The sequence below is a fragment of the Ictidomys tridecemlineatus genome, chromosome 11 (assembly GCF_052094955.1).
Source record: "Ictidomys tridecemlineatus isolate mIctTri1 chromosome 11, mIctTri1.hap1, whole genome shotgun sequence".
In the NCBI taxonomy this organism is placed as follows: domain Eukaryota; kingdom Metazoa; phylum Chordata; class Mammalia; order Rodentia; family Sciuridae; genus Ictidomys; species Ictidomys tridecemlineatus.
In genome coordinates, this window is record NC_135487.1 from 35,955,953 (window position 1) to 35,979,332 (window position 23,380).

Genomic DNA, 23,380 nt, shown 5'->3' on the forward strand with positions numbered 1-23,380 from the left:
AGATGAATGGACTAAAGAAAATGTGTCATATATACACAATGGAATATTACTCAGTAATAAAAGAGAATAAAATCATGGCATTTGCAGGTAAATGGATGGAATTACAGAAGATAATGCTAAGTAAAGTTAGCCAATTGTAAAAAACCAAATGCCAAATGTTTTCTCTGATAATAAAAAGGCTGACTGATTCATAGTGGGGTAGGGAGGGGGAGCATGGGAGGAATAGACAAACTCTAGATAGGGTAGAGGGGTGGGAGGGAAAGGGAAGGGGCATGGGGTTAGAAATGATGGTGGAATGTGATGGACACTACTATCCAAAGTACATGTATTAAAACACAAATTGGTGTGAATATACTTTGTATACAACCAGAGATGAAAATATGTGTTCTATATGTGTAATAAGAATTGTAATGCATTCTGCGGTCATATATAAATAAAAAATTAAGAAAAAAGAAAGAAAAAAACAAAGAAAGAAATGCAATTGGTAATAATGAATCAAAAGCAATATGGCCTTCATTTTGAATTAAACCAAAGCACACAGTAAGCAATAATAATTTATTGTGGGCTTTTATTAAAAAATTGGAACTCTTTTTTTAATACTTGTTCTGATATTTGAACTAACCTTTTCAAACACCATTCTGGCATTGAAGACCAATGGAAAAGTGGCTGGGACACATTGTGTCTTTTTGTATTGGCCAAACACACAGATGCTAAGATAGATGTCCTCCTTGTCTTTCAGCACCACTCCTGGACAAGTTACCTGAAAGAAATTAGATAAATGGATATATAAATTCTGTGAGATATTCTACTAAAATGCATTATCAGGTATTACATAAAAATAGTAGTCTGGTAACCTAATAAAACTATTCACAAGTAAAAAGAGAAAAAAAACCTAGTGTTTACAGACCAAATGAAATGAAATGTTTTTCTATTTTCCATCACTGAGAAATCTATGATTTTCCATTTGGTTATTTTTGCCACATTTGAAGCACTGTGTATTGGCTCTTAAGACAGACACTAATAGTCTTAAACACTAAGCCTTAGGCTCCCATTTTATGTTGAATGCTGACATAAAGTTATTGAGTATCATTTAATCACAAAGAATTAACATTCAGCAAAAAAGAAACATTATACTAAAGCATAAAAAAATGCTGACAAAAAAGCACAAACTGATCTCCATCAAACTAAATAGCCGTCCACAGATACCCCCATCAAAAGCAACATTACACTTTTAAAGCTAGAGAATGTTTTAGCCCAATGAAGAATTTTTAAATATTAAATTGCATTTAATTATCCTAGTTATAATTTACAGAAAGTATTAGGCAGAAAATGTTGAGTTTCTAAATAATACACAGCACAGTCTATCCAGTCTCTGCCATATTCCAATGCTAGTTGATCAACCATACTCTTTCTTAATAGGATATCAAGATTCCTGAAGATTTGAGTCCAACAGAGCAATACTATCCAATCTTCCAACCCCTAACAGTACATTCAAAGTTTATTTTTATTGTTCTCTGAACACACACATTACTTTCTTGCCCCCACACTCTTTATTACTTACATAACAAATATTAAAATAACCTAAGGAGTAGAAACTCCTTACTACTTCATTCCATCTCCTCCTCATTTACTCCTACTAGGCACACATCAACTGCCGTCTCCTACACAATTTACTTTACACAAAAAAATGTTTTAAATTCTAGTTAGCATTTGAAATTCTCTTAAGGTAAGATTCTTATCTATGTGCTTTTTAATGAAGGGAGATGCCTCACTTCTTTTACTTGATTATAAATTCCATGAGGACAGAAATTTTATTTTCTTTATCATTTGTAGCAAAAGAAATGGACCATCAGTACTAAGAAGTTCAGAGATTATCTAGTCCACTTCAGATATTTTATACATGAAATCCAAGAAAGTTTTTAAGTGACCTACTCACTAAAAATAAATGAGTTATAAGATTAATACACTCAAAGCGCTTGGAACAGGGCCTGACAACATTCATCAATACTAACTACTGTTATTGTTAGCTTAAAACCCATATCACCTGTCATACCAACACACTCTATTGCACTGAATGATTAAGACTTCGTGTCCCTTTGTACACAGCAGTCAAGATTATTTTTTGGCCAGCTATTTTGCCTCCATTTCTCCCTTACTCTGTTTTCCACTTTTGCCCTAATTACTCACAATTGATCACTAAACTAAAGGTTCTTAACAAATATTCTATAGTATCATTTCCTACTCTATTCTCATTACAATCAAATTAAAGTCCCTCCAAATCTCTGCTATTTAACAAAGAAGTGACTATCCACTTAGACCTTTAGATGTGGCTAGCCACATTTGAGATAGATGATAGACATAAAATATATACTGGGTTTTGAAGACTTAATATAAAACATATGTAAAATATCAATAAATTTTATATTAATTACATGTTGAAAGACTAATATTTTAATGTATTGATATAAATAAAATATACTATTAAAATTAACTTTATCTACTACTTTCAATTTTTTCATGTAGCCACTAAAAATTTAAAAAAACATATATCCTTGGCTTGAATTTGAGGTCCATGTTGTATTTCTATTGCACAACACTGCTGTAATTGTGCTTACTGGAACTGCCAAGTCTCTTTCCAATTTGTAACATATGCAAGAAGGCATGAATGCTTTTCTCAAGTACAATGCTACAAATTCCGACATTTTAAAAAACAATATTTAACAACTATCCAAAAAGAAAGCAGGAAAAGGGAGGTTAATGAAAACCAGATGGGACAAATAGAAAATTATAAGCAAGGCAGTTTCCTTAAACCATATTCTTAAAGATTTAAAAGATCAAAAACATGTTCATGGCTGTACTTACACTCAGAAATGAGCTGAAAAAGCTGTAATCTCTCATCTTTGGCTGACCTTGAAGTTCTGATAAAGTTAGAAATGAAAACTAATGCCAACCTGCAAACTGCTTGCCAAGGCATAGAAAGCATATCCCAATATACACAGAGAGATCCTTAGCAAAAGCTAAGAGATTCATTGGTTCAAAGCATTTAAGGAAATATAAGTCACATCATTAACAGACCATAAGCTAACTAAGCAAAGACTTCAGTGGTCACACATGACTAAGAATACTTTTACACAATTCATTCAGGAAAATAAATAAATAAATGAGCAGCAACAACAATAGTCAATAAACCTGAGGGATGAGACAGCCTGATTTACAGAATTCTACACTATATTATTTAAAATGTCCAGTTTTTTTAAAAAAATTACCATATGCAAAGAAATACAAAGCTTGACCCACAAACAGAAAAAGCAGCCAATACTAATGTTCCTGAGGAGGCCCAGAATTTGGGCTTATTAAACAACAACTTAAAATCTATCATAAATATGTAGAAGGGATTAAAGGAAATCTTGACTAAAAAGCAAAAGGAAAGTTATCTATCTGATGATGCTATCTCATCAGATAGAGAATAACAATAGATACTAATTAAATATTTTAGAAGAACCAAACTGTTGAAAATTACCAACTTTCATGAAAAATTCACTAAAGAAATTAAGAACAGACATGAGCTATCAGAAGAAAAAACTTAACTGAAAGTGTGTCAATTATTGTTATAGTTTAGATATGAGGTGTGTCCCCCAAAAGCTCATGTGTAAGATAATGCAAGAATTTTCAGAAATGTAATGACAAGATTATGTCAGGTGTGACCTAATCAGTGAACTAATCCTCTGCTGGGGATTGACTGGGTGAAAACTATAGGCAGGTAGGATATGGCTAGAGGAAGTAGATTGTGGGTGTTATATTTCATCCTTTGTTGAATGGAACTTTCTCTCTACTTCCTGGCTTTCATGTCCTGGGTTGCTTTCTCTGTCAAGCCTTCCACTCAGAGGTTCTGCCTCACTTTGGGCCCAGAGCTGTGGAGTGGGGGACCATTCACTGAATCTCTGAAACCATGAACCAAAATAAACTTTCCCTTTACATTGTTTTTGTCAGGTCTTTCGGTCACAGTGACAAAAAAAAAAAAAAAAAAAAAAAAGCTGACTTTTTTGATTACCCAAACTGAGGAACAAAAAAGTAGAATGAAAACAAAAATGAACATTCTGAGAGACCTAAAGGGACACCATCAAGCACAGCACAATAAATATAGTGGGAACCCCAAATGGAGAGGAGAAAGGGCCAAGAAGAATATTTCAAGAAATAATGGATGAGCACTCCTAAGGTTTAAAGAAAAACAATCAACACATTCAATAAGATCAAAGAACTCCATGTTACACACATAATCAAATTTTCAGTAGAACATAGTCAAAAGAATTCTCAACAGAGAATTTTGAAAGCAAAAAGAGAAAACTGATTCATCAGGTTCCAGAAATCCTTAATAAGAATGAACATGACACCAGAATAAAGTGTGATGACTTATTTAAAGGAAGAAAACTTTCAATAATATCCAAAAAAAAGTATTCAAAAAGGAAGGACAATTAAGAGAGTCTCCAATAAACAACAACTGAAATAATTCATCACTAGAAGAACTTCCCTGAAAAGAAATATTAAACAGTCCCTCAGATTCAAATGAAAGGATACTAGATAGCACCTCAAAACCACATGAAAAAATAAGGAGCACCAGAAAGGGTGAATATAAAAAGTATATAAATATATTTTCCTCTTATTTCTCTAAAATAAAGGACAATTAAATAAAGCACCAATTATTATACTATGCTGATGGGCTTATATGTACAAAGATGCAGTTTATATGTGAATAATATTATGAAGAAGATGAGGGAGAACAGAACAAAACAACAGCATTTCAAAAGTGTACAACTGAAATTAAGTTGGTATTAATCAGCACTATATTATTAAAAATGAATATGTTAACTGTAAATATCAGGACAACCATTTAAAATACTAAAGAAAGACACAAGGAAATTAAAATGGTTCACTAGAGAAATAAGTCAGCTATGGAGGAATGGAGAAAGAAAAAAAGACATATAGAAATAAATAGTAAAATGATAGAATTAAATCTATCTTATGGTAATATTAAATGTAAATTAATTAAACATTCTAATTAAAAAAGAGAGAGAGAGAGAGAGAGCTGGGCACAGTGGTGCAGGCCTATAATCCTAGCAGCTTGGGAGGCTCAGGCAGGAGGATCATGAGTTCAAAGCCAGCTTCAGCAAAAGTGAAGCAGTAAGCAACTCAGTGAGACCCAGTCTCTAGATAAAATACGAAATAGGGCTGGGTAGGTGGTTCCGTGGTTGAGTGCTGAGTTCAATCCCTGGTACCAAAAAATAGAGAGAGAGAGAGAGAGAGAGAGAGAGAGAGAGAGAGAGAGAAGAGCAGACTTGATTAAAAACTATAATCCAGCTGGGTGAGGTGATACATACCTATAATCCCAATGACTCAGGGGACTAAGGCAAGAGAATTGCAATTTAGGGAGGCCCTAAGCAATTTAGTAAAACCCTGTCTCAAAATAAAACAAAACAAAACAGAAGAGGGACTAGGAATATAGCTCAGTGGGCATGCCCCTGAGTTAAATCCCCAATACCAAACAAACAAACTATCATATAGCTTCTTAACCCTGGATCTTAACAAAGGAACATGTACATCTGGATTAAAAGATGTCAGGCTCTGAGATCCTTCCTAAAGGCAAGCAACAGAAGCACTAACAAAGGAAAGGAACTATGTTCACTGAGAAACAACTGGAAGATTTAAATATCTTATCCAATAACCCAGACCCAGAACCCAGCATTAAAAAAAATGACCTCAAAAGTGAACTTCAGAATAAAGCTCAAAAAAACAACATGTAATCATATTCAGCAAAAATAAGCAGCTCAACATTAGCAGTTATCTAGGGATGGAGGAAAGACCAGTCCCTCTCAAAGAAATGTGTACACACGGCTCAAATCCCCCAACAGCATCTACCCTGTGGCCCTAATTTATATAAACCATGTGGCACCCTCATTCCAACTCAGCACATATATACCCCCCCCCTTTTAAGATTTCCACAGATGATCCTAAAGCCTACAAAGTAGTCCATTTGGGCTGCTAAGGAGACCTGAGCATACACCACCTCTACCTCATTTTGTAATCTCCAGTTTACTCTCTAAGTTTCAGTTCTTCTTCCTTTGACTTTTTGTCTACACAAAGAGGAGAAAAGAAGCTAGACACCAAAGGTTACATATATTGTAATGATTTTCATAATAGGGAGCACTTTCTAGCAATAAGGAAAAACTAGAGATAAACACAACATGGCTAGATTTCAAAACATTAGGCTGAGTGAAACAACAAAAAAATGACACAAAAGACTACTGTTGAGACCCAGAGAATAAGACAACAAGAGTATGGCATTTGGGGCATGGTGAGCAATTTTATCTAATGGAAATTAAAAAGCATTAGAACCTGCCTCAGACTCAGGGTCAAACTGACCTTCCTTTGTTTCTGCCCCACTGAGTATAGGGAAAGGCTTTCCACAAATTTCTCTTATCATCCCAACATCCAAATCCACCAAAGAAGAAACAGTCACCTTTACCTCCTTCTCTATTTTCACTGATTAAACTCACATCACAGGAAGACTGATCTGTCGACACACCTAGACTGTTTGTTACATAGCACTGTGCTATCAATTATAGTCTGTTCTAAGTGCAAAACAGAATTTGTCCCAGGCCATTGAATAGTCTTCATAAACCCAATGATTTCTCCTAAAAGTTACTGTTTCCTTAGAATTCCATATACTATGCCATCTCTATAGAAAAAAATGAGTATAAGTTTTTGAATTATTTGGGCTAATGAGAAATCACGTTACTTTGATGTTTCTCTTTTGCACATTGTTAGTATGTGTGTGAGTTTTCAAAAAAAACAAAACTATTGTCTGACTCCATGCTGTTACATGAGACACACTTGAGATTCAAAGATGCAAATGGGTTTATAGTAAGAGTATAGAGGAAATGTAGTATACAAGCTTTAACCGAATCAAGCTCCAGTGACTACAAATATCAGACAAAATACATTAAAACAGAGATTGTTACTAGAGACAAAGACAGCTTATAATTATGTAACTATTAAAAACACATGTAAGACAAATATCAAGATGACATAAGGTTATAAACATACATGCATTTACAGAAGCTCCCAAAGCACGAGAAAAAAATAGAGAAGCATATCTACAAACACATGGCCAATAAGCAATGAAAACATGTTCAATCAGTCAACATTATTTGTCATTAGAAAAACACAAATCAAAACCACAATGAGATATTGCTTCCCATCTAGTAGGATGCCTAAAATAAAAATATAAACAAAAAATCAAAAAATGGAATTCTCATATATCACTGATAGAAACATAAAATGGTGCAGTCATTATGGAAAAATGTTTGAAAGTTCCTCAAAAAAATTAAACAGAGTTACCATAAAATCCAGCAATTCCACTCCTGGGTATACACCCAATAGCATTGAAAGCAAAGGTCTACACAAAAAGGTATTCGCAGGTATGGCAGCATTATTCACAATATCAAAAAAGTAAACATAACCCAACTATTCATCAACTAATAAATGGATAAGCAAAATGTGGTATATCCACACAATGGAATATTATTTAACCATAAAAATGAAAAAAGAACTGATATATGCCACAACAAGTATAAATGCTGTGCTTAGTAAAAGAAGTCAGACATAATGTTGCATATTATTTGTTTCTATTTATAGAAATGTACAGAATAGTCAAATCTGAACAATGTTAGTTGTATTCAGGGGAAAGTGGAAAGTTAATGATTCAAGATTTCTTTATTTGGGGATGAAAAGTTGTGGAATTAGTAGCAATTATTGAACAACTTTGAAAATACAATAAAACTTACTGAAATGTATACCTTATTATATGCCATTTGCATTATATCTCAAATAAAAAAGTAAAATGATAAAAAAGATATACTGTAAAATCACTAATCAGAAGAAAGCTGGAGAGGCAATCAGATATAAAGTAGACATCAGAAAGAAAAAGATTACCAAGCAGAAAGTGGAACATTTCTGATTGGATTAAAAATTTGATTGATAACACATAACAAAATTAATTCTATAAGCACCTAATCACAAAGTATTAAAGTAAATGAAGCAAAAAATTACACAATTAAATTTAAGTACTTCTTGCTCAGTAATTGATAAAATAAGCAATCAAACAATCATTAAAGACATAGAAGATATAAACAACAACATTCAGTAATTTGCCCTAATTGTCATTTACAATACGTCATCCAACAACAGAATGATCCACATTTTTTTCCAAGTTCACAGAAAAGCACTCACTATGATAGATGATATTGTGGCTATAAAAAAAAAACAAAACTTCAATAAACATGAAAGGACTAAAATCATGCAATGCATATTTTTTAACCACAATGGAATTAAATTAGATATCAATAATATAAAAATATCTGAAAAAAACCCTGAATATTTAGAAATTAAACTATGCAATACTAAATCACTCATGGTTCAAAGAAGAAATTATAAGACAAATTAGAAAATACTTCCAACCACATAAAAATGAAAAGACAAAATATCAATATGGTATGATGTAATTACTTCACTTCTAAAAGGTATATTGTAGTGTACAATTTTAGAAAGTCACTTCAATTTTTTTTTTTCTGCAGGAAGGACTTGACAAAATATAAGCCACATTCATGATAAAAGTTTACAGGAAACCAGGAACTGAAGGCAATTTCTTCAATTGATAAAACATTATCAGTGACAAAGCCTAAGTCTGCCATCAAGCATATTTAATGTTGAAAGACTGAATGTTTGTTTCCTAATATCAGCATAAGACTAAGTTGGTCACTCTCAATACCTCTATTCCACAATGTAAGTTCTAGCCAGGGAAAAAGGGGAAAAAAAAGTATTTAAGTGATAAAAGACATACTGATTAAACATGAAGAAGCAAAATAATATATTTTCAGACAACATACTTGTGGCCTATATAAATATGCTACCTGAAAAAATAAAGAAGGAAGGTGAAGTCATAGGATCATATACAAAAATCAATTTTATATCTGGCAAAAACAATTTTAAAATTTTTTAAAATACCAGTAGTAAAAGGATCAAAACCATGAACAACTAAGATATAAATTTAACAAAGTATGTGTAAAACATGCACACTGAAACTAGAAACATTACTGAAAGAAGATGAAAATCTAAATAAATGGAAATATATATAACAGGTTTATGGATTAAAAAACTAAATATTGTTAAGATATCAATTCTCCCAAAATTGACCTATAATTGCAGTGTCATCACAAGTACTAAGCAAACCAACAAAATTGACAGTAGATAAATATACTTCAAATGAAAACTAATGTTTTCATTTCACAATCTGAAATTTTTCAAAGACAAAAAAATTGAAATTAGAACAGGTGAAATGAAAAGAATTAGTACATTTTTTAAAAGACAAAATGAGAATCTTGGAAAATTAGATTAATAAAGTTAAAAATCCAATGAAGGATTTAAATTTTTGAATTAATAAAAGAATTTAATACTGAAGAATCCTCTAAAAAACTAGAAGATACAAACAAACATATCTCCCTCCCTCTCTCTCTCTCTCTCTCTTCTCTCTCTCTCTCACACACACACACACACAGAATGCACTTAAGAACCCAGGGAACAGATAAAGGTTCCAACACATACCTAGTGGCACTGTTAGAAGAAAAGCTAAGAGAGAATAGCAGAAACACTATTTAAAGGTATAATAACCAAGAATTTTCAGAGCTAAAGAAACCCATAAATTCTCAGATGGATAGTATACACTCAGTGGAAAAAGAATGGAACTAAATCTATATATCTATATATCACAGTATACTGGAATACATCAAAGATAAAGTGCAAATATATTACCATAGTACAGGTTTTAAGATATCTCCATTAAAAACTGGTAGATATACAAGCAAAAGTATTTAATATGAAATTAAAGGTATTTCAGAGTAAATAAGCTTGATGTGATGATGACAGAACAAATGACACTACATATTATTTTCAAGTAAATAGTATTTTTTAACAATTAGAAAGTATTCAGATGCAATGGAAATAAAAATAGTATCATGCAGACCATTTTTCACTACTGCCATGGATTTTTACATGTGCTTATTTGAGATAAAAAGACTCAGCTGGTAAAATATTATTTCTGGGTGTGCCTGTGAGGTGTTTCCTGAATACCTTAGTATTTGAATCAACAGACTGAGTAAAGAGAAGCTGCCCTTATCAATGGGGGCAGGCATCAATCTGTTGTGGATCAGGACAGAACAAAAAGAGCAAAAACGGAAGCTTTGTTCTCCTTGAGCTGGAACAGTCATATTATACCCTTTTGGTCTCCGAGACTTATACTACTGGCTCTTCAGGTTCTCAGGCCTTTGCACTCAAACTGAATTATACCACCGAGTTGTAAGAATGCGTATTATAGGACTACTCTGCCTCCATATCAAGTGAGGAAATTTCTGTAATAAACTATATATTTCCTATTGGTTCTGTTTCTCAGGACACTAATAACCTACCCAAATGCAACTATTAAAATACCACAATAAAAGATGACATGTATGTGTCTATGTAGGTGTGCAGGTATATAATTAGTATTGGGGAGGTAGAATAGGAGCACATTTGTACATGTGTATATATGTAAGGATTGACATAAATGCTTAAATAGCTTATATAGTACTGTACAAATTGCAATAAAAATTATAAACTATGCAGTGCCAAATAATTTAAAAGAATATTATCACTACTTTTGTGGTGCTAATTAAGCAGCACTTGGAAGTAACTCAAGAGCCTTAAAGCAGATATTACCATGAGGCAAATATTAAGAAATGCAGAGGAAGGACAAATACAAAACTTAGAATAGTGATTACACAAAAGGACGAAGGACGATTTTATTAGGAAGAGACATACAGGAGGCTTCACCTTCATCTGTAATGTTTTGCTTCTTAAGCCGGTAAGAAGGTATATGGGTATTCATGTTACTCTTTATAACTTTATGTCTGAAATATTTAAATAAAACTTTATAAATAAGTACAAGACTAAAAAAATGAAAATCTCATCTATAAACATAAACAAAAGAGCCTAAATTTTTTAATATTTTATTTTTTAGTTGTAGATGAACACAATATCTTTATTTTTTTATGTGGTGCTGAGGATCAAACCCAGGGCCTCGCACATGCTAGGCGAGTGCTCTACTGCTGAGCCACAACCCCAGCCCAAGACTAAAATTTTTAAAAAGCCAATTAAATCCAGTGTTTTAAACAGTGAAAAGCTAAAAAAAGAATTTATTAAAGAAAATGGTAAGTGTTTGACATCAAAAAGTGTTTTTTTACAAAAAATGAAAGCAATATTTCATTAGATTGAAATATATTCAAAATAATTCAGCACTTAAGATATTTTTATAATTAGAAAATAAGAGGTATTATATTAACTCAATTCATGAAAACCCGGCACTCAATATTATATTATGTTGAACTACATATGAAATATCAGAGATTTAAAAAAAAATGTGGTTCCTTATCAGTAACCCCATAAGTTTCTGGTTAAAAACTTCAGAAGCATAATTTAAAGTCAGAAAAAAAAGAAAAAGAAAAGAAAAAAACCACAGGGCGGGGGCTGTAGCTCAGTGGTAGAGCACTTGCCTTGCACATGTGAGGCACTGGGTCCAATCCTCAGCACCACATAAAAATAAATAAAGATATTGTGTTCATCTACAACTAAAAAAAAAAATTTTAAAAAAACCACAAAGATGTCAACTGTTTTCCCTATTATTTAAAATAATATTGAAGATAATAGGCAATGGCATAAGTAAGGACAAAGAAAAAGAAAAGGATTATATAAGAGAAGCCAAAACTATATGTATTTGCAGGGAACATGATTTTTCACATAAAAACCGAGGTAACTATTAGAATGAATTTGAAATATTAGAAATGTTGCTGAATCCAAAATTAAAATAAAAAACATGCAACAAAGATGCCCAAAGATGTAATAAAAACTTTCATGGGAGCACAATTTATAATATCCCCAACTGCAACCAATGAAAATGTCCATCAACAATAGAATGGATAAATAAAGGATGGTATATTCATATAAGGGGATTAAAATTACTATTGCACTTCACAAAAATCACATGGATGGGTTTTTACAAAGAAATTAGACATAAAAGAGTTTATATAAGACAGGTAAATATAGAGTGGGTAAGCCAGTATACTTCAAAAGTTCTGAGTATACTGTGATGGAAGGAGGACAGGAAGGAAGACAGGCAGAGTAGCTGAGAAGGTGAAATCCCAATGGGGTAATCTGAGTTGCTGATAATATTCTAATTCTTAGTGATTATGCACTAAGGATTTGTGTATTTTCTGAATATATGCTACAGTTTAAATGTTAATTTTAAAAAATTAAGCCTGGTACGGTGTCGCACGCCTGTAATCCCAGCAGCAGGGGAGGCTGCGGCAGGAAGACCGAGAGTTCAAAGCCAGCCTCAGCAAAAGCAAGATGCTAAACAACTCAGTGAGACCCTCTCTCTAAATAAAATACACAGTAGGGCTGGGGATGTGGTTCTGGGGTTGAGTGCCCCTGAGTTTAATCCGCATTACCAAAAAGAAAAAACTAGCTCAACAGCACACAATAGAATAAATATAATTTTTATTTGTTAATTAAAATAAATTTGCTAATTTTTTTAAAAAAACCTATTTATTTACCATCAACAAAAAAATGACAAAATGAAACAAGAGTATTACTAAAATAAAACAAAAACAAAGGAGAAAAATAAGCTTCAGCTGTAAGATTTTTTAAATACTTTTAGTTATAGATGGCACAATACCTTTTTAAAATTTATTTATATTTATGTGGTGCTGAGGATCATACCTAGTGCCTCACATATGCTAGGCACCACTGAGCCACAACCCTAGCCCTTAGCTGTAAGATTTTTTGAAAATTATATTGCATATAACCAATAGAGGTTTAATGTCCAAACATATTCAGCAAGAAGAAAAGAAAAAAAACCTCCCACATTTCTCAAGAGCAGAAGATGTGACTTCTGGCTAGTCACAGAAAAATAAATTACTAGGACCAGAGACTGGAGGAATGTAGCCACAATCCAAGGAATATGTAAGAAGCAAGCTAGAAAAGGCAAGAGAATCCTTCTCTGCTACTCTCTTCAGAGGGAGCTGTGCCCTGCTGACATGTTTACTCTGCACTTCTGGCTTCCAGCAATTTTAGAGAATAAATTTCTGTTGTTTGAAGACACCAATTTTTCACAAGTCCTAGAACTAATATGATACCCCAAGATTTCATTTCTACATCTACTCCTTATGAGCACTGGGTCTGCATTCAAAAAGAACTAAAACATTCCTTTTATAACAACTATTTTGTAACCCTATCTACACACATAACAAAAAAATAAATCAATGACTTCACTGAAATTTTAAAAGAAAAATAAAGAAATAATTTGTAATAAAATACATATTTTTACATGTAAATGCTAGGGCAGGACCTAGTTGAAATGTATATTTGTATCTACATAGAATCCATGTGAAATTGAGAGTTTCAAATATGGAATATAAGTGACACATACTAGCAACTCAAACAAGCAGGACAAACACTGGTGGTGTATTTTACAAAAAAAAAAAGTTTTAACAGAGTTTCAAATAAAGCAAAGTACAAAACTTCCTCAATTTACATGGCAATTTCTGAAAAATTTACCATACTTTAAAACTCTTCTTTAAAAAATTTAAATGACTAGTTATACCTAAAAAATTGGATTATTATATTATCCATCTCTAATAATTAAAAACATTTTCTCATCTACATACAGTATCCCCTCCATCTGTGTTTTCACTTTCTGTGGTTACAGTTATTCCTGTTTAATCCAGTCCAAAAAGATTAAATGGAAAATTCCAGAAATAAACAATGCATAGTTTTTAAATTGTTGCCATTCTGAGTAGCATAATGAAATATCATGCTGTCATGACCCATCCAGCCTGGGATATGATTCATTCCTTTGTCTACAGTATCCACGCTGTATACACTATCAACCAATTAGTCACTTAGTAGCCATCTTGGTTATCAAATTGAAACAAACAGTGCTTGTGTTCCAGCAACTTTTATTTTACTTAATAATGACTCCAGCAATTCAAATATGCCAAAGAAAAGCCATAATGTAATTTCTTTAAATGAAAAGGTAAAAGTTCCTGACTCAATAAGAACAAAATTGTCTGCTAAGGTTGCTAATATCCATGGTAAGAATAAATCTTTTATCTGTGAAATTGTGAAGAAGGAAAAAGAAATTTGTTCTAGTTTTGTAGTTGCAGTTCAAACTGCAAAAGCTTCAAACACAGTCCATGATAAGGGTTTAGTTAAGATTGAAAAGACATTCGATTATAGGTTTTGGTACTATCTGCAATTTCAGGCATCCAATGGGGGGTCATAGAACATATCTTCTGCCAATAAGGGGAGACTACTGTATTAAGAGGGAAACCAAGTCACGCATAATACAATACAATTAATACTAACAGGACTTCCCAAGCACTATGACAAACAATGGGTGTCAATAAATGTCTAAAATTCTCCCAACAGCACATATACACCCTTGAGAACAACCAATATGGACATTAGGAGATACTTACAAATACACTCACTGGAACATTATAAAATAAAAAAGGGGAAACTACTGGTATTTAAAGCCAATCAATAGAAACAGGTGCAGAGATGCATGCCTATAATCCCAGCAATTTGGGAGACTGAGAAGGGTTGCAAGTTAGAGACCAGCCTTGGCACTTAGCAAGATCCTGTCTCAAACTTAAAAAAGTTGAAAAGGTCTGGGGATGTATCTTAGTGGCACAGCACCCCTGGATTCAATCCCCAGTACCACATACACACACACACACACACACACACACACACACACACACACACACACACACACAGTCTATCATAGGAAAACAAAAATGAACTAGATCTGCAAAAATCAATACTAACAAATCTCAAAAATAACAAAGTAGAAAAAGCAAGCTGCCTACAGTAAGAAACTGTTGGTGGAAAATGTTTAAACAAACAAAACAATAGGAAAGATAGTATATAGACACACAAATATGTAGTAAAAGTACAAAAGCCTGAATGAAGAATAAAATGCTCCAACTTCAGAATATTTGATTATACCCTAACTCTAGGAAGGGAGAAAGGAAAATGGGGTCAGAAAGAGGTATAAAAGAGGCCTCAATTATATCTGTAAATTTTATTTCTTAAAAACAAAAACGTGCACCCAACATAAAATGCATCATTGTTAAATGCGGGTAGGCCATAGTGTTCAGTATTTCTATTTTTTTATGTAAATCCTAAGTATTTTCTAATTTAAAAAGTTTCTAAATCTACATTCCAGGAAAATTTGCCACCAACTATATAGCATGATGTGATTGAGATACTACTGCACAGTATATCCTGAGAAAGGATCATAAAGATGAACAAGTGTTCAGAAGAGTAGTGACAGAAGAGGACCCCTGTCTATTTGCCTCAATGCTATCATTAATTTGAGTTAGATAATGTGGTAAAGTAGGCATGCAGGAAGGAAGGAAGGAAGAAAGGAAGGAAGGAAGGAAGGAATTATTTAATTCCAAACTGACATTCATATATAGCATAGAAAATGGACTGGTTTCACTGCCTCAACATTGGCATTGAGCTTTACTTCCATTTATCCCTTCTATTTTCCCAAATAATCTCAGAGAAACTGATACCCTAAATAAAAGGAGCAACAAGGTAAAGAGAGAAAGCAGCAAAAAAGTACTTCTTCCAATGAAAGATAATATATTTCAAATATTAAAAATATTTATTGAAAAAAATATTAATTATTGGGAAATATAATTCTTTTGATACTCTTTAAAAATAAATTACTTGGCATATCTTATTATTCTCTAAAGAGTCATTGAGAAAAGTCACACTTTTCTCCCAGCAATATATTTTCCCTCAAGTCAGGTGGTTCTGTTCAGCAACACAAAATGCTGATAATACATCCAAACCTTTCATATTTACTGCTCTCATATTAGATATTATAACACATATTACAATATGAGATTACTACTAATGTAAGATAACATCAACAGCAACAAAACACGTAAGGGAGGAGAAAGGTTACACTTGCAACAGACAAGAAGAAACAGAACATTTAATTTCCAATTTATAGGTATTGGGAAAAAGTTATATTTAACCACAAAAGAAAAAAAATCAGGCACTAACACAACATGAGATATTCTATATCTTAGCCTGGTCTCTTCAAAAGATAATGTCCATAAAAAGATTTTTATAAGAATGAATGCTCAGAGTAGCTTTATCCATGACAATTGCAACCTGGAAACAACTCAAATACAATGGATAGCATCAAACTAAAAAGCTTCTTCACGACAAAGGAAGCAATCAACTGAGTAAAGAGACAACCTCTGGAATGGAAAAAGAATTTCCAAATCCTTTATCTGATGAAGAGTTCATTCCAAAGCACACATGGATCAAAAGAACTCAATAGCAAGAACACAAAAACCTGATTTAAAAATGGGTAAAGGGCCTGAATAGACATTTCTCAAAAGAAAGACACACAAATGGCCAACAGGAATATTAAAAGGTGCTCCCATCTCTAATCAAAGAAATGCAAATCAAAACCACACTAAGATATCACCTCACAGTTAGAATGGCTATTATCAAAAAGACAAAAGATAGCAATGAAGAACAAAATGCTTATTGGCAAAGAGTGTGGAGAAAAGGAAACCCTTGCATTAGGTTGGTGGAAATATAAATTAGTATAGCCATTACAAAAAAAACATATGGGGTTTCTTTAAATAATTAAAAATAGAACTACCATATGATCATGCAATTATACTTCTCTCTATACATCCAAAGGAAATCAAATCATTTCCTTTGAAAGGAAGAGTGTAGAAAAGGTATCTGCAGGCCCAAATTCATTGCTGCATTATTTCCAATAGTTAAGATGCAGAATCAGCTTAATTTTCCACCAGTGGATGAATGGATTTTTTAAAAATGTGGCATATATTTTTTGCCCAAACCACTGTTGAACCTTAAAAAAACAAAAAAGGAGATCCTGTCATTTGCAACAACATGCATAAATCTAAAGGACTAAGTAAAATAATTGTATGCTAAATAAAATAAGCCAGGTACAGAAAAACAAACAGTGCATTATTTCATTTATACCAGAATTTAAATCTAAAAACATTCAAACTCTTGAGAGCAGAGTGTAGAATGGTGGTTATCAGGGTCTGGTAAGTGGTATAAGAAATGAGGAGATGTTGGGATGCAAAGTTTCTGCTAAGGTTAATAAACTCTGAAGATATATTGTATAACATAGGATTATAGTTAATAATAATGGATTATATACTTTAAAAATCCAAAGAAAATAGATCTTAAGATCTACTTAAGATGACATACAAAAAAAGTATGTGAGACAATGGGTATTCTAATTATCTTTAATCATTTCATAATGTATACATATGTGAAAACATCATTTTATACACTGAATATGTCCATTTTTATTTGTCCATTAAAAAAGAATGGGTTAATGTACACATGCAAGAGAATACAATTCAGAGGAATAAATCAGAGATGTACATAACAGTTGAACCTCAAAACCATGCTGGGCAGATACAAATACTGAAAACTACACACTTCAACTACTAAGTTCAAGAACTGGCAAACTAATCTAGAGTAAAAGAAATCAGAATAGTGGTTCTTTTTGCATGTGGCTTGAAAGGAGCATGAGGGAAGTTTGTGGTGTGATGGAAGGGTTCTAAATCTCAAATGCATGAATATATCTAAATTCACTGTAAATAAGTAACATCATGGAAATGGAAAAAATAGAACTGCTCTATATTAAAATGATTAATAAAGAACTAACACATTGTCAAATTCACATGTAAACTTTGGATCTTAGTTTGAAAAAAATTCACTATAAAGTTATTCTTTTGAGAATACAGAAAACCTGAACATGGATTAGATATTAGGAAATTATCATTAATTGCTATTTGTGTGATAATACTGCAGTATCTAAGAGTGGAGCATCATGATGAAAACAATTTGCTTTGAAATTTTCAGCAAGAAATATTTTATTTTTATGCACATATACAGTGAAATCAAATAAATGTACATAGGTCATGGGATACAAGTTATTCATTGAATGATTCTTCAAACTCCAGGTCTGAAAATTTTCACTTAAAAACTTGGGAGAAAGATCAATTTTCATAGATACAGGGTGATCTCCAAGATATATTAAATGAAGACAAAAAAATCAACATAAAGAAGAGTTTATGTAATATACTGCCTATTATCTAAGAATAGAAGGAAAGTTAAGAAAAGAGGGAGTATGTGTATATCAGTTTATACCACAAACAATAAAAATGGTTACTTTTTATCAGATAGGAGACAGAGAGACTGGAAGTAAAACTTCCCTCAGTATATCATTTTATAGTTCTGAATTTTATAGTTCTGTCATGTAAAGATAAAAAATTGAAAAAGAAAAACTATAATCATAAAGATGTTTAAAATATCTCTAGTCATATGATTCCTCTATACAATAAAAGTCAAATTAATCAAACTTGTTTAATTATATGATTGCTAATAGTCTTTTGCTCCTTCTGAGAATCAGCCATATTTAAAAGGTTTCTACTGGAAAGAAAACTTGGCATCTTGTTGCAGATCTTCCCCTAAAATAGTTGTGCAACCCTGCACAAGCAATTTAGCCTCGATTTTCTCACCTGTAAAAGGGACTACATGCAAAGACTTCTTAGAACTATAAAATTCTGTAGCTCATATGTTTATTTTTTAAAATAAGAATATTTCACTTACATAGTTTTCTTTAGCTTTGATGAATAACAAAGCCCCAATATACATTATTTATTTTCTGTGGTACAACTAATACAGAGAAGTCAAAATAGTGAGATAAAATGTATTTTTTCTGACTCCTTCAGGTTATAGTCAGTTGCAGCAGAGTACTTCCTCTTAGCAAGTTTGTATTGGCAATTGAGTGAAGTGGCAGCTAGCCTGTCAGACAGCTGTATGCCCAGGCTGCTAAATCCATTGGTTACAAAGTGGGGAAGAAGTAGCCAATAACAAAGTCATATTGAGTTTTACTAACTGCCCAGAACAAGAGGTTTAAGAAGCTTCATGTATTCTTCTGCAAAACTACTTACTTTACAAAAAAATAAATCAAATAATCAGCTTGAGATGCAAACATATAATGCTAATGATAGCAGTAAACCTGCTGCAGGCTTGAACAGAAAACAAAAGCCCCAGAAATTTCCTTCCTATTTTGCGCCCCCAACAAGCTTCTTTTTTAAAGACCTAACAAAAGATCTAAAACAGTTCTGTGACTTTTCTGCAGGTTTTAAGATTCCTGCAGCAGCAACCTCATTCAAAGTGAAGAAGGATATGGAAGAAAGAGAGGCATCTTGAAGCTCAGGTTAAGTGAAGAAAAAACTGCCTGTAGGGCATGCAGGAAGGAACTGCAGATGGGCCCCTGGGGCAGCACCCAGGGAAGTGGTGGTGAATATTTAAGTAAGAAGAAGAAATGGAATTTGTTCCAAACTGTTTAAAGCTCTGTATCTACAGAACTAGAGCGGGGAGTGAAGGGCTCTTGGGAAGATTTCCTCTAGAAAAAATAGGTTTGAGCTTTGTCTAAAGAGGAAAATTAGAAGGTTCTCTAGCAAACGCAAGGGAAGGAATTTAAAACCCCTTGGAAGGATCTGCAGCTATCAAATTGGATGAAGTTTTCTCATACATGGAGGCTCTCTGCCTCAGCTGGATTGCCACAGGAGGCTGGGGAAAAGGTACTTTTCAGTAAGTCTGGAGATGACTGGGTGGTGGCATCGCAAGTTTGGAGAACGAGGAGTTCCCTTCTAAAAGCTAAAGAGACTTTTGTGAAACAACCGGGAGGATGAGAAGGGATTCCTCGCAAAGTCGGGAGTCTGGAGACTCCAGAGGCCTGAACTAATTTCTGAGGAGTTGGGTTTCTCGGGTGTGGCCTCCGGAGGAGACAGCAAGGCACCTTGTGTAACAATGCCACATTTCACTTGTTGGACGTGGGGAATCCGCCCTATGACTGAGAATAAAGGCCCCCGTCGTCACTAACGGGAAGCCTGGAACCGTGTCTAAAAGGGTGTGCCTGCAGCAATTTGGGAGGAAATGCCACACGCACCCCAGGCCCGGGACCAGGGACAGTAATACTTTGTCACTAAGCCAACAGGAGAAGCAAAGGAGCGTTTGAAAAGAACACCACCGCTCCCAACTCACTGGAAAGTTGGAGGAAAGTGAGGAACTCTGGAGAGTTGGGAAATGATTTGAAAGCAACCCAACTGGAAGCTGGGATAAAACCAGAAAAACTGAGGTGGGCGTCAAGGCCTAGGCGTTGTCGGGAGTGGGAGGGTGTTCAGGACTTCGAGGTGGCGGAGGACCGAAGTGACGTGGGGGTCCGGCTCCCCGGCGATGAACCGGAGGGTGAAGGAGACTTTGAGGGATTCCGGGCTCTCGGAGGTGATGGGAGGGAGGCAAATCTGAGTCAGCTGCTGCGGGGGAAGAGGGGGTTCCACCGTACTCACTGAGCGGATCTCCAGCGCCAGGGCGCATTGCAGCGCCTTTACCTTCGGCATCTGCCCGGGATCGGGCGGCGGGGAGGGACCCCGGCCACGGGCCCGAATGAGGCGGGGAGACGCGGGGCGGGACGGGGACGGGGAGGAGACGAGGTGGCGGCGGCGGTGGCAGCTGTGGCCCCCAGGCCGGGGCCCGCGGTCCAGCCTGGGTCCCGCCCGAGTAGCAGCAGAGCGCGGGGCGCGGACTCGTTGTCATGGCAGCCGGGAGGGTGGGGCCGGAAGAGAAGCCGGACGGGGACGCGCGAGGACGAGCGGCCGGGGCGGGGCTTAGCGAAAGCCGGACGGGGCGTGGCCAAGAGGAGGCGGGGCTTCCGAAGGGGCGGGGGGCGGGGCCGGGCGTTCTTCTGTGACGTCAAGCGGTGGGCTCACAGGCCGCGCAAGGAGAGAGCAGCTAGACCCTGGGGCAGTGCAGAGGTCAGGGAGTTGGCCTCAGAAGCCCCGAGTTCCAACCTGGTGATGGCAACTTGAGCTAGTGGCGACCCTTGTGGCCTCAGTTTCCCCAACTGTAAAATAATAATCATTAGTCCTCCTACTTGAATCTCAGGGCACAGTTTTCAAAGCCGCCTGAAGAACTGAGGATCAGAGATCTGCCCAACCCAAAGCAGAACTGAGATTGAAACCTGGGGACTCTCAAGTTAAACCCCAGTTGCCTTTCTGAGAAGAGGGGCTTGAATCATCACGATCTTCTTCCTGGTCTCCCATCTTCTGATTCTTTGTTACTTCAATTCACTTTTTTTTTTTTTCTCAGAGTTTTCTAACTCACCAGTATATATCTCAGTGCATACCGCTTAAATTGAGGAGATAACAAAACATCCACTTGGGAAGGGTTTTGCCACAGTGTATCAAAGATAAAAAAAAAAAAAAAAAAAACTAGAGATTGTCTAATCCAATCATGTTAAAAATAATTTTCATTGCAAATTAAGTTATACATACAGACTTGTATTAAAAATGTTAATGAAAGCAACAATACCTGTGCGACTAGCACCCAGTTAAGAAATATAACATTAACTGTGCTTAACACTGCTCTGAAAGGAAGCTCTTCCTCTAATTTGGTTAAAATAATTCAACCCTTTAAAAATGCCCTAACAGTGTATTGTCTTCCTTGCCCTGAAAATAACCACTACATTGACTTTTTGTTACAGTATTTCCCGTGCTTTCAAGTATGAACTTCCAAATAAGACACATTCAATGTGTTCTGCTATTGACCTTATTTAAATGAAATTAATACTGTCTCTTTTCTATTCATCCAATGTTGATGTTGTGTGGCTAAAGTTTGTTCCATTTGTGGGCAATACTCTGATTTAGAAATATGTAATAATTTATCTTTTCTGCTTTTGATGGTCATTTGTACTGTTTCCAATTTTAGCAATTAACAATGTCATTATGAACATTCCAGTACATGTCTCTTGCACTGTGTGCTGGAGTAGGAGTAGATTATCTGGATATTAGATTCTGCACATGTGGGCTTTATAGGTAATGCTACATCATTTTCCATGCTAGTATCAATTTATGTTTATGCCAGAAATATATGAGTTCTTACTTTTCTACTTCCTTGCCAATGTTTATGTTGTTTGGATTTTTAATTTTTGTATGTTTGAATATGTGTAATGTAGGTTTCTCATTGTGATTTTATTTGGTATCTCTGATTACTATTGAGGTTGAGCACCTTTGCTTGGTTTCATTAGCATTTTAATTTCTCTTTATGAACTGCTTAGTAGTTTTCTAAACCATTTTTTCAATTTCTATTTTTTGACAGCACTTCTTTATGTTTAGATAATAATTCTTCATCTATCTTATATGGTACAAGTATCCTTCCTTTTTGTGCTTGATCTTTTAATTTTACCTATAGTAGTATATGAATTTTCTCAGTTTGACCAAATAATTCTAAATTTCTATCCATAGTACTATAGCGGTGTACCCTCCTCCCATCAATGTTTTGAGGGCTAATATGGCCCCACATTCTTCCCAACCTCAGCATGATTAAGCTTTTTTATTGCCCAGATATGAACTACATTCTCACTATTGATTTTCTCAGGTTACTGATGAGTCTGAGCACATCTTTATATGCTTATAAGATTTTCTGCTTTCTTTACTGTAAATTGTCTGCTCATGTCCTTTGCCCATCTTTCCACTGGGATTTTTTGTCTTTCTTACAGGAGTTCTGTATATTCTAAATATTAATTACTACACTAATTCAGTTTTCTATATTGCATATATTTTCTTCCTTTTTCATCTATTTATAAACATTGTTCAATGTGTACTTAATTAATAGAAATACATGATTTCAATATAAATTAATCAATCTTTTTTTCTTATATTTTTTTCTGACATTTTAAAAAATTTTCTCCATTCCTAGGTAACAAATATATTTCCTGTATTTTTTTCTATTAGCATTATTGTTTTACCTTTCAAATTTTGATAGTTTATCAAGATTGTAAGTGATATTAAATAATAATTCACCAGTTTCTCCCCTAACCCAGTTAAATTTTCCAGTAGTATCTATTAAACATTTCAGGCCTCCCCCTCATTGGTGTGTAATTCCACCTTTATCATACATTAGTTACCCAAAGTTTCATCTTGAGGCTTTCTATTCTCTTCCAGTGTTCTATTTGTCTATTTTTGCAACAGTACCACACTGCTTTTTTACTGTATCTTCCTGATGCCATATTTGGCAAGTTTACTTGTTTATGACATAGACTTAGCCGGGATCCTTCATTGCTTCTTTTTATTTTAGAATAATTGTA

General features: G+C 34.3%; 1 protein-coding gene across 2 annotated transcripts in view; it reads right to left on the minus strand.

Annotated features, from left to right (window-relative positions):
- Spata6 (spermatogenesis associated 6) overlaps positions 1-20,873 on the minus strand; it is a 118,541-nt gene extending 97,668 nt beyond the window's left edge. For both annotated transcript variants that reach the window (XM_005318014.5, XM_005318012.4), the window contains exons 1-2: positions 20,586-20,873; positions 623-760 (exon numbers count right to left, since the gene is read on the minus strand). In XM_005318014.5, coding sequence (XP_005318071.1) covers positions 623-760; positions 20,586-20,636 — 189 coding nt within the window. In that variant the 5' untranslated portion in view covers positions 20,637-20,873. The remainder of the gene's footprint in view (positions 1-622; positions 761-20,585) is intronic.
- Positions 20,874-23,380: the final 2,507 nt, after the last annotated feature.